The sequence below is a fragment of the Cyrtonyx montezumae genome, unplaced genomic scaffold (assembly GCF_038088225.1).
Source record: "Cyrtonyx montezumae isolate F1298 unplaced genomic scaffold, pur_monq_1.0 scaffold_8, whole genome shotgun sequence".
NCBI lineage: Eukaryota > Metazoa > Chordata > Aves > Galliformes > Odontophoridae > Cyrtonyx > Cyrtonyx montezumae.
In genome coordinates, this window is record NW_027072089.1 from 1,543,737 (window position 1) to 1,557,838 (window position 14,102).

Here is a 14,102-nt window from a genome sequence, read left to right on the forward strand (position 1 = left end):
TGTAAGTTCCACCTTTAATCTTCCTTCTACAACAATAGCACATTCTGATGGTAATTGCTGATGTTTCTGCATTGTGATCATGTCCACAAGCTGTTGGGCTCATGATGGAAATGATTGCTTCATTTTACTCAGTTTTTTCCTCTATCTCCCAAACAGGGTATTTCCATATAGATATATGCACAAATGAATTTAGTGCTGAAACAGTGACACGGACAAAGAAAGTATCTGCTCTGCCTCTGGAATGGCCTCAGATGTTGTGTAGTCATACACTCATGATTAATTGCAAGGTTTTCAGTGATCCAAGAAAAAAGCAGTGGGACAGGCAGGGACTGTGCAAGTCCCAGAGATCTGAGCTTGCAAACCAAGTCAGGAATCCCCTTTCTTAGCACTCAGAAAGGAATTATCCACACTTGCCTTGTCCCATAAATCACCCCAATAACCACACACAGTGGGAGCTGTACATAGGAGACATTTAGGATTCCCTGCAGCTGATAAAAAGGAGGAAGGTTTCCCTTCTGAAAGACACCAGGCTGTTTAACTTTCTCCTCCTGGACCTCTGAAGCGCTGTCAGCTCTTGCTCACCACTACTGAGGTTTGAGCTTAAACTGGGAAGATAACAGATGAAATCCTGACTGCTTTTAAACAAGAAACAGTGGAGTCACTGTCCCTGGAGGTATTCAGGAAACATGGAGGTGTGGCACTAAGGGATATATTTTAACGGCCATGGTGGAGATGGGTCAAGGTTTGGACTAGGTAATTTTAGAGATCTTTACCAACATAAATGATTGTATGACAAGATAACAAAAAATTGTACACAGTGTGAGCCAGCCTTTTGTTATCCCATGATTTGCTGGTGATGCCTCTCCATGGTCTTGCTCTGCTCTCAGGGATGTACAGACTGGGGCAAAGGCAGACAACTGTGGCAAATACAGATGGAGAAACGAGGAGCTGGAAAGCAGCACACCTTCCTCAAGTAGAATCATAAAATCATTAAGGTTGGAGAAGGCCACAAATATCACCTAGTTCAATTGTCAACCCATCACTAAGTAAATTCATCCTAAGGGGAAGGAGAGGCAATGAAATGAACCCACTCAGTTCCCATTGACGTTTTGTTTGCAAATCCTAAAATGAGGCAAATATTAAGCCAAATTCCTTCCTCCATAAACCCACAGGGATGGACGAGGTGGACTCTTTGCAGGGAGGGATAAATCCTGTAGAGTAGGAAGAGGACAATAGAGAGGCTTGTGAGCCTGCTCCTGGGCAATTCCTCACAGCTCTTTATCAGTCCCTAAGCTTTCATGGTCACCACAGCTGACCACAAACATACAAAATGATTGATTGGCTTATTTCTGCCCTGAGGGAGATTCAAGGGAAACAGCTGCACCAAACAACACAATTCCTGCAGCAAGGAGGAAGGCATCTGTTTCTATCCTATGCCTCCTATACCTATGCTATGTGGAAGCTCAGTCCTATGCTTAGGCACGAAGCAAAGCCCCAAATAACAATTGGAGGTTTGGAGGATGTGTCCACAGTGATTTATGAACCTCAGCTTACTTAATGCAGTGGAGTTTAAGAAGTGACTTGTTCATGAGCCTATAATTGCCTCTCCAAACAGTAGAGGATGGACAGTAGAGGTATTCTTAATCTAGCCGGCAAAGGAAGAGAAAAATCTCCGAGCTGAAAAGCGAAACATCATAAAATACAATGAAACAATTGAGCATTCAAGAGGAAGGAGAGTCTGCACCTGTTGAGAGCAAAGGGAACAAAAAGCGAATGTAAAAGTTTATCACCAACGGCAGGAAAATCCCCAGCACTTCAAACTAGTTATATCCTGATTCGTTGTTTTCTGCTTTTTGTTTTTTGTTTGAGAACTGAGCAGGTCCATTTCGATCTCAGTTTCAAGTTTTCTGCTGGAATTAATTGGCAAAACTAAGACGTGGATCTGATCAGCCTTGTTCATCATAAAAATCCCTCCAGCCCTGGAGCCATCTATTTTACCAGTGCACACGATTAACTCTGTTCTGCAGTCTGCATCATCAATCCCTCTGAGACGTGGGGTGTGCAAAGCAGCAGGACCAGCACTTGATAGTTATCTCTCTGGACTATCACAATGTGACAGCATTGCAGTGGCCTTCCAGGAAGGGATTACAACGAGACAGGACTAATTAGACATCCATTAAGTACCTAACTCAGCACAGCACTTAAGCACACATTTAACCTTCTTTCATTACAGTGTCATTTCATTGTCCCATTTAAAGCTCCAGCTCTCTTTACAGTGAAACCAGCTCACACCTGGGAGGGCCACCAGGATTTCCAGATCTTCCAGACCCATGTTTCAGGAAGCCTCTATCCCTAACCTGCATGTGAGCGTGTCGCAGTAATGCCAACTTTGTTTTCCAAGGAAGAGTTCACCTCTAAACATTAAGACCCACAACCAATCTCTGTGTTATTCCCACCCTCCCTGAACAAACTAAGAGGGTTTACCTGCTGCTCAACAATCTTTCCTCTATTTAATTACATGGCCCACAAGCATTTTTGTGTAACCGTGCCAAGTACAAGAGCTGTACCCAAAATAACACCTCCTATCTTACTGCGTTGGTCTATGACTACAGAGGTGGATGTTGAAGGTGGGGCAGTAGAGGTTGAACCTTCCCACCAGTATTCTGACATGGAACTTCATATGAAACAAGGGTGTGGAACTGAATCCCTCTGCAAGGAAAAAATGGCACCTACTTACATTCATCAGTGCTTGCTGGATGTTTATGGAGACCAAACATTGGGTACCAGCACAGTGAGCTGGTGAGTGTGCATTTCAGAAGTAGTGACTACAACAGTGGGTCACCTCTGCTGGTGCAAATTCTTATAAGAGAGTCATACAGACTCTTGCTCATCACTGGTGAAAATGAATAACTAAATGGTGCTGACTGCATTAAAAATGATGTTTCGTAACTGGCAATTTGCTCTTTTAAAGAGTGTTATTCAGTATTTGTTGTAGGTTGCATAGAAATAAACAGCAGGCATAGCTGTCAGAGAAACCTACCTATAAATGCAATGGCCAGGGTCAGCCATAAACTCAGTGCTTACTCTTCACTCATGGTTAGAAATCTGTGAGTTGATCAATGGCAGAAATTGCCATCTCCCAGCTCTGCTCTTTGGCACCAAAGCCAATGTCCAGCCTAACATTGGCTAACATTTATTCTTGGCCTGCTCTTGAGAACCTCCTAGTCCAATGCACAGCTTGTATTCTCCATCCTTTGGTATGCAGATGTCCCAGGATGAGAACTATGCATTTTCAAAAGGAATCTCTCCCAAATACTCTATGAGGCAAAGCATAGTTGCATCAAAGAAAGTGTCTTTTTCTATCCTTTGTACATTTGCATCCATTTGCTTTGGAAATATCCCAGGTAGAGAATAGGCACACTGGGGAAAAAATAGGCTCCATGTTTTATATTGTTTGGGTATTTGGCAATTCCTTACATGCTTTGAAAATTACCAGACAAGGGTAATACAATACAGACATACACCCTTGTTCTAAGACAAAAGTGTCGACAGGTTCCAAAACAACAATTGACTTGGGAAACAGCAGTAGAAAAGAATGTGAAAAAAAAAGAAAAGAATGGAAGAATGTTGCAAATACAATCAGGACAACAATAACAGCAATAATCAGCAGCAGTACTCAGAAACCGGGAAATCTATCAAAATATTCCACCCACAAAATACTGCTCAGGGATCGCTGGCTCTCTCTGTCCAAATTGGATCTCGCCTCCATCCTCCTGATCAAGCTTTAACAAAAATCAAACCAGACACTGTGACAGACAGAGCAGCACACGGAGAGGCCAGGCGCCCTGCAAGCTTCGTTTCCATGTAGATGACATCCCACCAGTGATGATGCTAATTCTGTGCCTTCAATATGGAGCAGATGTGAGCAGCCAGCAAAAAATAAAATAAAAAATGTATGTTCTCTACAAATACTCAATGCACACAAAGGATTTGGATATATCCACCTTTGAGCCACTTTCATATTTATTTTGTAGGGATATTCGAGCACTCAAACTGGACTAGGAGAGATCTTTACAAAAGCCAATGTTAAGCTTGACTGCTTTGGGATTTTCTGAAAATCTTTTTTTTCAAATTTCACCTTTGGTTGCCACGGAAAAGGTCTTGCTGCTTGGGTTGAATGCAAAAAAAACCAAAAACAAACCCCACCCAATCGACACATGCAAAGGCTGACACAGGACTTAATGGAGCTCACATCACTACCAGGAGGCATCCATTGTGGTGGTAATCCTCGCGCTGTTCGCACAATAGAAAAGGGCATTGCAAGGAAATCTGAGGTATGGGGAGTGAATACTGCAGTGTGCTCATAGCCAGAGTGAGAGGCATGGCTGAAGAACTCATTTGTAGGATTTATGGCTCAGCTGTGTGCCTCCATGTATCGATTCGCAGAGCGGTGAGAAACAAAATCTCCTCCAAATACACTGACGGAAGCACTAATACCTGATCATATCCTAATCTCTCAGCTAACTCTAGGCTGCAATCCGCAAGAAAATCACACTGCAAAGCTTGGACCCATGCCTGATAACCTCCTGCCTACTGCAAGTAAATTTAGCCTCTTTCCACCTGCAGAACTGCGGAGAAATTTTCTCACTTGGGGTTGGCTGCAAAACTCAGGCAGGACCTGCAAAGCCCTGACCCATCTGGGTGCCAGCTTTCTGCTGGTGGCAGAGGACATTTAGGTCTGGGACCTGAAGGACAGAAAACACTGAGATGTTGTTGAGAAGCAGATCTAGACCTCAGTGATTTGGAAACTGTCCTCCCTGCTGCCCATATTCCCTTTTAGCATCATGCCCCTGCTTTACATAAGCTGCCTGCTGGCAGGTGGGATGGGAGAGGAGAAGAAACACAGCAGAGCGGATATGACACAGGCACCAAAATAGCAGCTCTGCTTTATGACCATCCAATTCCCTTCTGCTTTGCATGGCTCTTACCACCCATGGAAATCAATGCGCAGATCATTTCCCTGTTCTGAACATTGCCAAATGTCTCAGCAGCAGCAACACACCAATATAAAACCTCAGGAGCATCTCATCCTTATTCTCAATTCTTTCCTGTGTCCCTTTCCTATTCCTTTCATGGTGTCTTGCCATACTCAACATTACAAGGAAAATAAAACACTGAAAAAATGCCTGAGGAACGGACCAAAACAAAGGCCCCATGCAAGCAGCATGGTTGAGTTTTCTTCTTAAAAACCTCCAGAAAGAAAACGAAGCTGTGAATCTGAGAAGAAAACAAGCATGCCTGCTGCTTCTATTCACCCAAACCAACCTCGGAAGTCAAGTTTTTCCCATGAATTTAAATAGTCTACAGGGCTGCTGTGTGTTGGCCTCCTCAGGAGGTCACTTGGATTCTGCCTCTTCTAGGACATTTCTGATTGCACTGGGGATCTGCTTGCCCTCAGATAAGACTTACCCTTTGCCTCTCTGAGGATGCAGAAGTAATATACTTGAGGAATGAGCCGTGAGAAGGAATGAAATTACGTGGGTCACATTTAGGGTTAACTGCTCATTAAGAGCCACCTTAAAATCTGCTAGATCTTCCTAGAAACTAGCAAAAAAGCTCACAGTTGCAAATACACGCATAGGAGATCCAGTGCGAGAACCCAACCAACCTTTCCTCCCCCAACCACCCCCACCTGCCCTTCACTCACCCAGGAATTCCACTCCACTGCTGTCCTTGGGGCTGCTCAGGCAATTCTCCAAGTAAATTCCATCCTTATAACAATCTTCCTTCTTCTTTGGGAACCCCAGGATCTCGCTGGCTTGATCTAGGACCTCCCCTCCTGAGCAAGAGCACGGAGTCTGCATGATGCCACATGGGTGAGAGCTGCTGCTGATGGCCAAGCACGCATCCAGCCACTTGCAGAGCATCTGGCAAGCAGCTTTGCTAGGGTTCCTGTTGCCCACCACGAGGTATTCCACCGAGAAGTCTCTCTCCTGAGCCTTGATGGGTTTCCACCGCACGGGTCCGTTCTCTACTCCTGGAGGTGCAGTCTGCTTCATCTGGAGAAACTGTTTGTTAGACTGGAGAAAAGCATAGCGGGTGGACCCATCACAGAGCTTCAACACATCGTCAAAGCTCTCCATGCCCAGGTAGGTGCGGGTGGATTCCAGGAAGGAGTCAAATTGGTAGGTGCGGATGTGCTGGTGGTCACATATGCCAGTAGGTTTGAGGATCTTCATGTACAGGGTGTATCTCCGAGGGTCAGGGTTCTGGATAATCCAAGAGCAGAGTGAGGAGTTCAATGGGAAGACGGCAAAGGAGGAGAAATATCCAAAGAATTTCCCCTGGACCAAAGTGGTGCAGGGAGTTTGTGCCAGGTCCAGAGCGACCACGGTCCACACAAAGTAGAGTGGCGATACCAAAAGCAGGTTCAGGGCAGATCCAATGCTCCTCATCCTAGGTCTCTGGTCCTCTGGAACTCAAAGTAAATGTCAAGCAGGTGCCAGATCCTGGACATAACAGGGACCAGCTTAGAGGAAAAGCGAGAGTTTAAGTGGCTCTGGATCCGAAATCAAGCCAACCTTCCCATGTCTGGATTTGAGCTCCCTCCTGTGGCCATCAACAAGACCTGGAAAAAAAAAAAACACAAGGAAAGAAAGGAGGAGGGGAGAGAAAGAGAAGAGATTTCGGATTTGTTCTTGATTTTTTTTGATTAACCCTTTGAGAAGTTGAGAATCCAGGCAGCATCCCTGATCCCAGTGCATCTCACTGGTGGAGATGCAGCCCCATGCCACCATGAGGTTTGGAGATGTCCCCGTCCCTCTGATGTCCCAGGCTGATGTATTTCCATGCCAGGACAGTGTGATCCATGCTGAAGGATCACATAGCTGTGACCCCCTCTTTTCTAGTTCGTTCTGCCAATGCACTGATCCTGTGCTGAGCTGAGAGAAAAGCCTTTGCAGTGATTTCTAATCCTCTCCCCAAGGAATGGAGATGAGGACTGATAGCCATGCAGTCAGCATAGGAGAGATGAAAGGGGCTGAGGATGGATTTCATCTCTTTACATAAAAGGAAGTCACCCTGCCTTGCACCAACCCCTGTATGAAGCTTTCCTCTACCAAACTCAGGCTACTGTCATTATATCAGGTCCTAAAATCAACCCACAAAGCGAGTGTTCAGGTCCTCTGCACTGAAAGCCTGGGTGTAAACAGCCCAGCTTCTCAGCTAATAACGTTGGGATGCAACCCAAAAATAACTCAGGTCCCCTGGGATGTGCATGTTATGGATCAGAAACCAAGATGGCACTGTTAGGAAGGAATTAGGGTGAAAGCCATGATCAGGATATGGAAAGAGGCATTGAGTACAAGGGGGCAGGGAGTTTTATACCTTCTCCCATCACAGCCAGCAGTTCTGATCCTCCCTCTCCCACCTTGCTTCTGGGTTCCATGACTATGTATATATACATATGTATATATATATCAAAGTTTTATCTCTGCATTTACTCTCTTAATTAATTAATTAATTAATTTTTTTCTGGGGAGGAAAGGGTTAGATAACTGGAAAGTCAGTTCCACTCTTAGCAAACTGGGTTTCAGCTGAGCTTCAAATCACCGCAGCCTCTGCCAGCGGATCCCTGAGTGTCTTTTAGACCTGACACTAATCAACGTGGAGTCCAAATGCGTTTGCACTTAAATTTTTAAGAAGTCACATCCCTGCTCCCATCAGGGCTATTCAGCCTGCAGAACTCTGCAGTGCACATCTACCCGTGCCAGCCTTGGGGGCTGGATTTCAGGAACAGCAGCCTGCTTAGTGGATGCAAAGCAGTTCATGGTTGCAAGGAAAACCACAGGCATCAAACAAACATCCTATAAATTCCCAGAAAGGTCATCGTGATTAGCAGAGGGGGTTGCCTGCAGATGACTGTGAATGCCTTAAATATCAGCTTTGGTGAGCAAAGGATGCTCGCCTGGTGAAAGGGAATAGAGAGGAGCGGAGACCCTTTTCTTCATTGTTCCTTTGCTTTAGGGCTATTCCTGAGCATCTCATGCTGTTTGGAGGTGGGTGCATAGCTTAAGTCTATCTGACCTTCACACCCATGTGCCAACCAGAATCATTCTAACCTCTGGTCCAGCTCCTGGAGAAACCTGCAGGATCCAATATGTGCCTCCATAGCAACAAGATGATGAGACAGGGCTGAGTGCTGATAGTTTCTGCCAAAATCCACTCCCTAATGGTGACTTCAGCATGTGGGATTCAGCCCATGATTCTTGCCTTCCATCAACCCAGTTTTTCTCATGCCAGCCATAACCCCTTTACTGAACACAGAAAGCATAAAATGCACTCTCTTCTTGCCCCTTTTTAGGAAAAATACTGTAAAAGTCAACAAACTTTAACTAAACAGACCCACTAATGGGACACTGTGTTATGGTCGTTAGGTCTCAGAATTGATTTCCCCTGAATACAGCCCCATCTGGAAGATTTCACCATAAGGAACACCAACATATTTTTTCTCTATCCGTTGACTCTCACTGAAGTAGGAATCTTTACTTAAAGCAGAAGAAGTGAATAAGCAACTTCCACATCTGTATCTTTGGCTCAACATACAATGGGAATAACTGATGGGCAGTGGTTTGGATCCTGCATTTCAGCAAAGAGATTGATTTTCTGTGCTTTAATCCAGCAAAATCTCAAGGGGGACGTATAAAAGTGGCTGTAGTCTCCAGCTGAGGAGTTGATAGGAACAACATGAAAAGACAGATTATTCCACTGCCGAAGATCACAGATCAATGGCGCACAGATCAATTGGCTGATACTCCCATGGTATTTGCCACAACTAGTATTTAAGAAGCTTATATCTCTATGGGAGAGAGATCCATTCCTTGTCCCATTCCTTAGCTCCAGCCTGTACATCATGTCAACCATATTCCAGTGGGAGAAGAGTCTGGCACAGAAGCCTTTGCTGGAGAAAGACTTGAGGACAGGAGATAACTGTGAAATACCATGGACCATTCCTTGCCTGTATTCCACAAGGACAAACCAAAGGGCAATAATATGAGCCTGGTGAAAAACAAGTTTTCATCCAAGACAGACACAGAAAGAGGTCCCAAAGACCCTGCCTTTTTATTTCCCTGTGTGTATGTATTAGAGATGTTCAAGTGAAGGGTTATAAAAGGTCCATGAACCTTCACATTATAGCCAGGAACCAGAATAGTCTTTTTTTACTTCCTCTTGCTGAGCATTTGTCACCCTACCCTAACACATACTGAACAAAGCATGGACAGAAATACAGCACCATATAGGTCTTTGAAACTTAAACCCAGGCAAAGACTGAATCATGTATTTCATATAGGACCTAAACTGATAAAGGTATTTTCACCATCCCAGTGAATTTTGGAGCCTGTCAGCCTCAGTGAGCTGTTTGGTGGTGCACCTCAGAGTCCCACAGTAACAGCGGATCAAGGTGATCTGGGGCTGAGGCTACAGATTCCCTCCACTCTCACATCCCTTTCTTTCTGCACACATCTGTGTGCCACAAGTACACTCCATATCTGTCCTGGACAGACCACCTAGTGAGGATGTGGATCTTCAAAAGCCATTTGGACAAGGGCACCCTGCTGAAGGTATCTCTGCTTAAGCAGGATTTGGACACCACAGACCCAGAGGTCCCTTCCAACCTCTGCCATTCTGTGATCCTGTAACTATATGACATGGGTGTGAGCAGGGAGACACTGGGGCTTGCCCTGACTCTGCTTACACCTGTTTTTCCTGCCATCCTGCATAATCCTTCATAACAATTCACTCCATATCAAGGCCTTCCAGATGAAGATCTTCATGTTGCTGCATCCAACTTTCCAACTGCGCCCCAGCACAGTGATCTCAGCTCTGCATGGGCAGGAGAAGACCATCGAGTGCATGAGATCTGAAGTGTTCTCTGCTTTGCAGGCTTTGTGCACTGCCCAGCAGGATCTGTGCACAATCAACTTTCTCAGTGCTGCTGGTGACTGGGGACTTTCAGTGCAGCAGTCTGGGTTTGGCCAATGGAGGGCACTGTTAGACATGCACACACACATACACAAACACACACACACACACTCCACGTGAAAAAAAAAGAAGAAAAAAAAAAGGAAAAACTAGTAAAGCAATGACTGCAGAGAGGGCATTCTTCCCCACCGCTGCCCATAGAACCTCTCCAAACACCCTGATCAGCCATATCCCAACTATTCTCTCTCTGCCCACGTGTTCAAATGTGCTATCGTCCAAGATTTACCACCCTCTGTTTTTCTCTCTCCTGACCTTGGCACACAGCTGACATCCCAGCAGGGTGAAAGCCACTCTCATCAAGCTAATCCACCTTTCCTGGGGCTTCCTGTAGAAAAAAAAAAATCCCCCAGTATCAAACAAAATATCCTTTTTGCCAGAGGCAGAAAGCTGCCTGGCCCTGCAAAACTCAGTCCCTTGTTACTGTGAGAAAACATGGGATATGAATATGCTCTGTCCTTATTCACTGCTAGCAGAAGGAAAAAAAAAATGCTGCAACCACTTGGAATTTTTCTTCTTGCTACTGAAGCAAATGAGCAAAGCACAGTGGAAGTGCCTGGAGAAATAACACAGCATCTGTCACTCTGACGGTGCACAGAAAAGTCAAGGAGGGCTCAGCCCTGACTGCTGCTCCCAGCATCTAGAGAGGGATGGAGCTTGGATCATCCCTCTTCCAGTGCTTAACATTAGGCTTTTGCTTCTTCTTAATGATCTGTTTTCCTTTTCTTCTGTCTTCTACAAGGATTTCCTGCACTCTGACCCTTCCCAAGAGGAGTTTATCTGTAAAGATTTTTTGGCAAAGCAGAAGCTGGTGGGAATCAGCAACTAAAAAAGGTGAAAGGATGGGTTGGTGGGCATTGCAGGATGGGAAATCCCTTAAGACTCTCCAGAGGGATTCAGGGACACATCCACAAAAGGGTACTAAACCAACACATTTCCCTTGTGGGACTTCTGCAGCACCGTGGGTCAGAGTCTGGCCCAAATTCTGAGAGCTAGACATAGACAAAACTCTTTTGGGAAGCAGGCAAGGGTCAGAACAACAAGAGTCCAGCCCTGATGCACTGCTACTGTTTTGTACTTCTGCAGTGATCCCTCATGACCTGGCACATCTGCTCTGCCACTGCAGAGACTGACATAGTGTCCACTGCATCCATCCATCTCAGTCTTCTGACTGCAGATCCTTACCTGCGAGCTCCAGTAAAAAATTATGCTTGTGCACATCAGCATCCTTCATCCCAATTACTCCCAACTTCACCCTGGCAATGTGCACACTTTGTGAGTAGACCTTTGTAGATGTGGAACAGCCTGAAAGAACAGTGTGAGTAGGGTAGAAAATGTTTGATGCCATGGTAGGGAATTGCTTGTGAGGACATCCTGGTATCGTATTAACAACCTTGAAAATAGGAGGGTCTTCTTCAGAGCACACTAACTAAAGATGAATCGATGGTTAAAACTCTCAGGCAGAGATGAAAGAGAGTCAGGCCTAGTTTCTAGCTCTGCTTCTTCGCTGTTTTGTTGTGGTTTTTTTCCAATGAATGGGAACAAGAGACACCTGAACAACGAGACCCTAAAATATCAGACCCTGAAACACATCTCCGCAGTGAAAAACTGGCAGACAAAGAGGGCCAGATGTTTTCCATCTGCTCCCAGATGCGGCTGCCCAAGGGAATAGAGCCCAAAGCTCTGCAGCACCTTCTGTTGGTCCAACACAGCCTCAGACAGCTGTTGTGTGTGCATTTGGTATTTTTAAACATCACCTCAGCTGGAGCTGCAGCTGTTTGTCCTCAGCATTCCTCAAATAGAGTGTTATATTATTGGCACAGCCTGATGGGAATATGTCAGGACACAAAATTTCTTGTAGATCCCATAGTGTAGGGATGGGTTGGATGCCAATGCATAGCAAGGCCAAGGAGTCTATGGGGTCTTCGACAGGAGGAATCTGGTTGAGATCATCAGAACAACGTATCTTGCTCTGCCTCGGTTTTCCACTGTAAGAACCTAGAATTATACCCCTGTGGTAAGGCACATCCCACAGTGGATTTAGAGTAGTGATTGTGCTACACTGCTCCTGGGCATTTCCTCACTCCCAAGGGAATGCACAGCTCTCCTGAACCCAGTGAGATGTGTGATTCCTCCATGCCAGCATCACTTGCACCCCTTGTCTTCCCCAGCTCCTATTCATCACCATCAGTGGTACCTCCTGTGGAGTAGCACTCTGCTAGGAACCCCCTGGAGTATCCCCACAAATCCTATAAAACTCCTCTTGCCTTATTTCTTCTCATAAATACTCCACAATCAGCCCTTTGAGGCATTTTCCCCCTTCGTTATTCAGTGTGAAAGTTATACAAGAGGTCCTCTGAGGGCAAGGTCATCATCTTGAATGGCAGAAAGCAGGCAGGAGCCACACCACTTCCCTCTCCATTCATTTGTGATGGGAACTGCAATATGATTGATTGGAAAGCCAGCAGGAGGATAAAAGCATTGTCATTATCTGGGGAGCTAAATGGGAGCCCCCAGGGTTTGGGGCTGGTTAGAGGGGTTTGGATGTACAGGATAAAGCTCATGTCCATATAGCTAAATTGCTTATCCCCCAATGCAGAGCTGTTTTGCCACAGTGCCTGATGCTGTCTCCTGAGCTGTGCCTATTGGGGTGGTACATGTTGGTTGGGGTCTAAACTATGCCAGGAACTGTCCTGAGACGTGCAAGTGATCATGAGCCAGTGCTTGTTGTCTTGTTTATGGTGCAGAGACAGCCAAAGATTCATGCCTAAAAAAAGCAGGGTAAAGGAAAAGCTATATCCTTGGACAGACCACCTAGAGCTCTATTCCAGTTTGGCCTACAGACATTCCTTGGACTGACAACCCACTGGAGTGTGACCATCACCTATTCCATAGCAGTGTGAAGGAAGGCTAGCCAAAGGAAAGGAATGGAGGATGAATATCCAGTCTGCTTTTGCAATCATGTCCAACCTAGTATCTGCAGAAGTTCAAGTCCTGGTGATTTCCACTTTGGCATAGTCCAGATCCTGACATAGCTGGGTGTAATCAGCAGAAGCCAATTAAAAGCCTTGGATGCATAAAATTGTTGAATCATAATCACAGAGTGGCTTGGGTTGGAAGGTCCTAACCTGGAATACACAGTATTAAGACGAGTTCTTCTGCTAACTTCTATCACTTTGTTCTCTCTCTCCATGTCCATGCCTCAGTTTCCCCCATCTGACAATGCTGACACTACCCCAGTGATGGTGATAGATTCTCCGGGCAGCATCTGGGTAGAGAAGGAAAGTCTACATAAGGGCTCAATTTTCTACAGCAATTATTCCTGTACACCATACTCAGCTTTTTGAATGCTGCAGTCTCAGCGGTTAAAAGTGGACTGAGAATGTTTTCCCTTCTGACACTAGGAATTCAGCTCATAATTTTAGGCATTCAGTTTCCTATGCCCATTGAGGATGTCTATTTAAAGTGTAAGCAGAAATACCATGAGATGGTGTTGCTCAGATTTGCAGTTTTCCTGCATGTTTCAGCAGGAAGAATATGGAGCCTAGGTACGTGTCAGAGCATATCACCCAAAGCACTGTTTGTCTGAGGAAACTAAAGCCATATCTGTCCCTTGCCTCACCTTCCCCCTTCTTATGTTTAGCAGAGAACTTGAAGTGGCTATATTATCTATACAAATGATTCCAGTTTCTCCTGCACTGTCTGAAAGAAGGGTCTCTAGAGTCTTCTGGTAAGATACTAGAAAGAGAGGACAGAAACGTCCCAAAGTTATGAATAATGTAGAAGTGTTCAAGTCAGAGAAGCTGAGCTTGGGATTTTTCTTCCAAGTTGTTCACAGCCCTTCAACATGGAGAGAATCAGGAAGGCACATGATGTCTCAGAAGTTTTGGATCCAGCTAAGACCTTGAAGCGGTAGAAGTTTGCAACTTGAAGTTACAAAAGAAAATAATGATAAATATGTGCATTTCTAGAGCAACTTCTCTCCAGAGTCCCCAGGGGACAGGGGGAGCAGGAGCGCATTAAGCCTCGTGACGCAGAAAAGCCATCCTTACTGACCCCAAAGA

At 45.3% G+C, this 14,102-nt stretch overlaps 1 protein-coding gene across 1 annotated transcript in view; it reads right to left on the reverse strand.

The window, feature by feature from the left end:
* The window catches only part of ADGRB1 (adhesion G protein-coupled receptor B1), a 279,826-nt gene that overhangs the window by 197,701 nt on the left and 68,023 nt on the right, over positions 1 to 14,102 (reverse strand). Inside the window, exon 2 of the mRNA XM_065753423.1 lies at positions 5,708 to 6,628. Coding sequence (XP_065609495.1) covers positions 5,708 to 6,455 — 748 coding nt within the window. The 5' untranslated portion in view covers positions 6,456 to 6,628. The remainder of the gene's footprint in view (positions 1 to 5,707; positions 6,629 to 14,102) is intronic.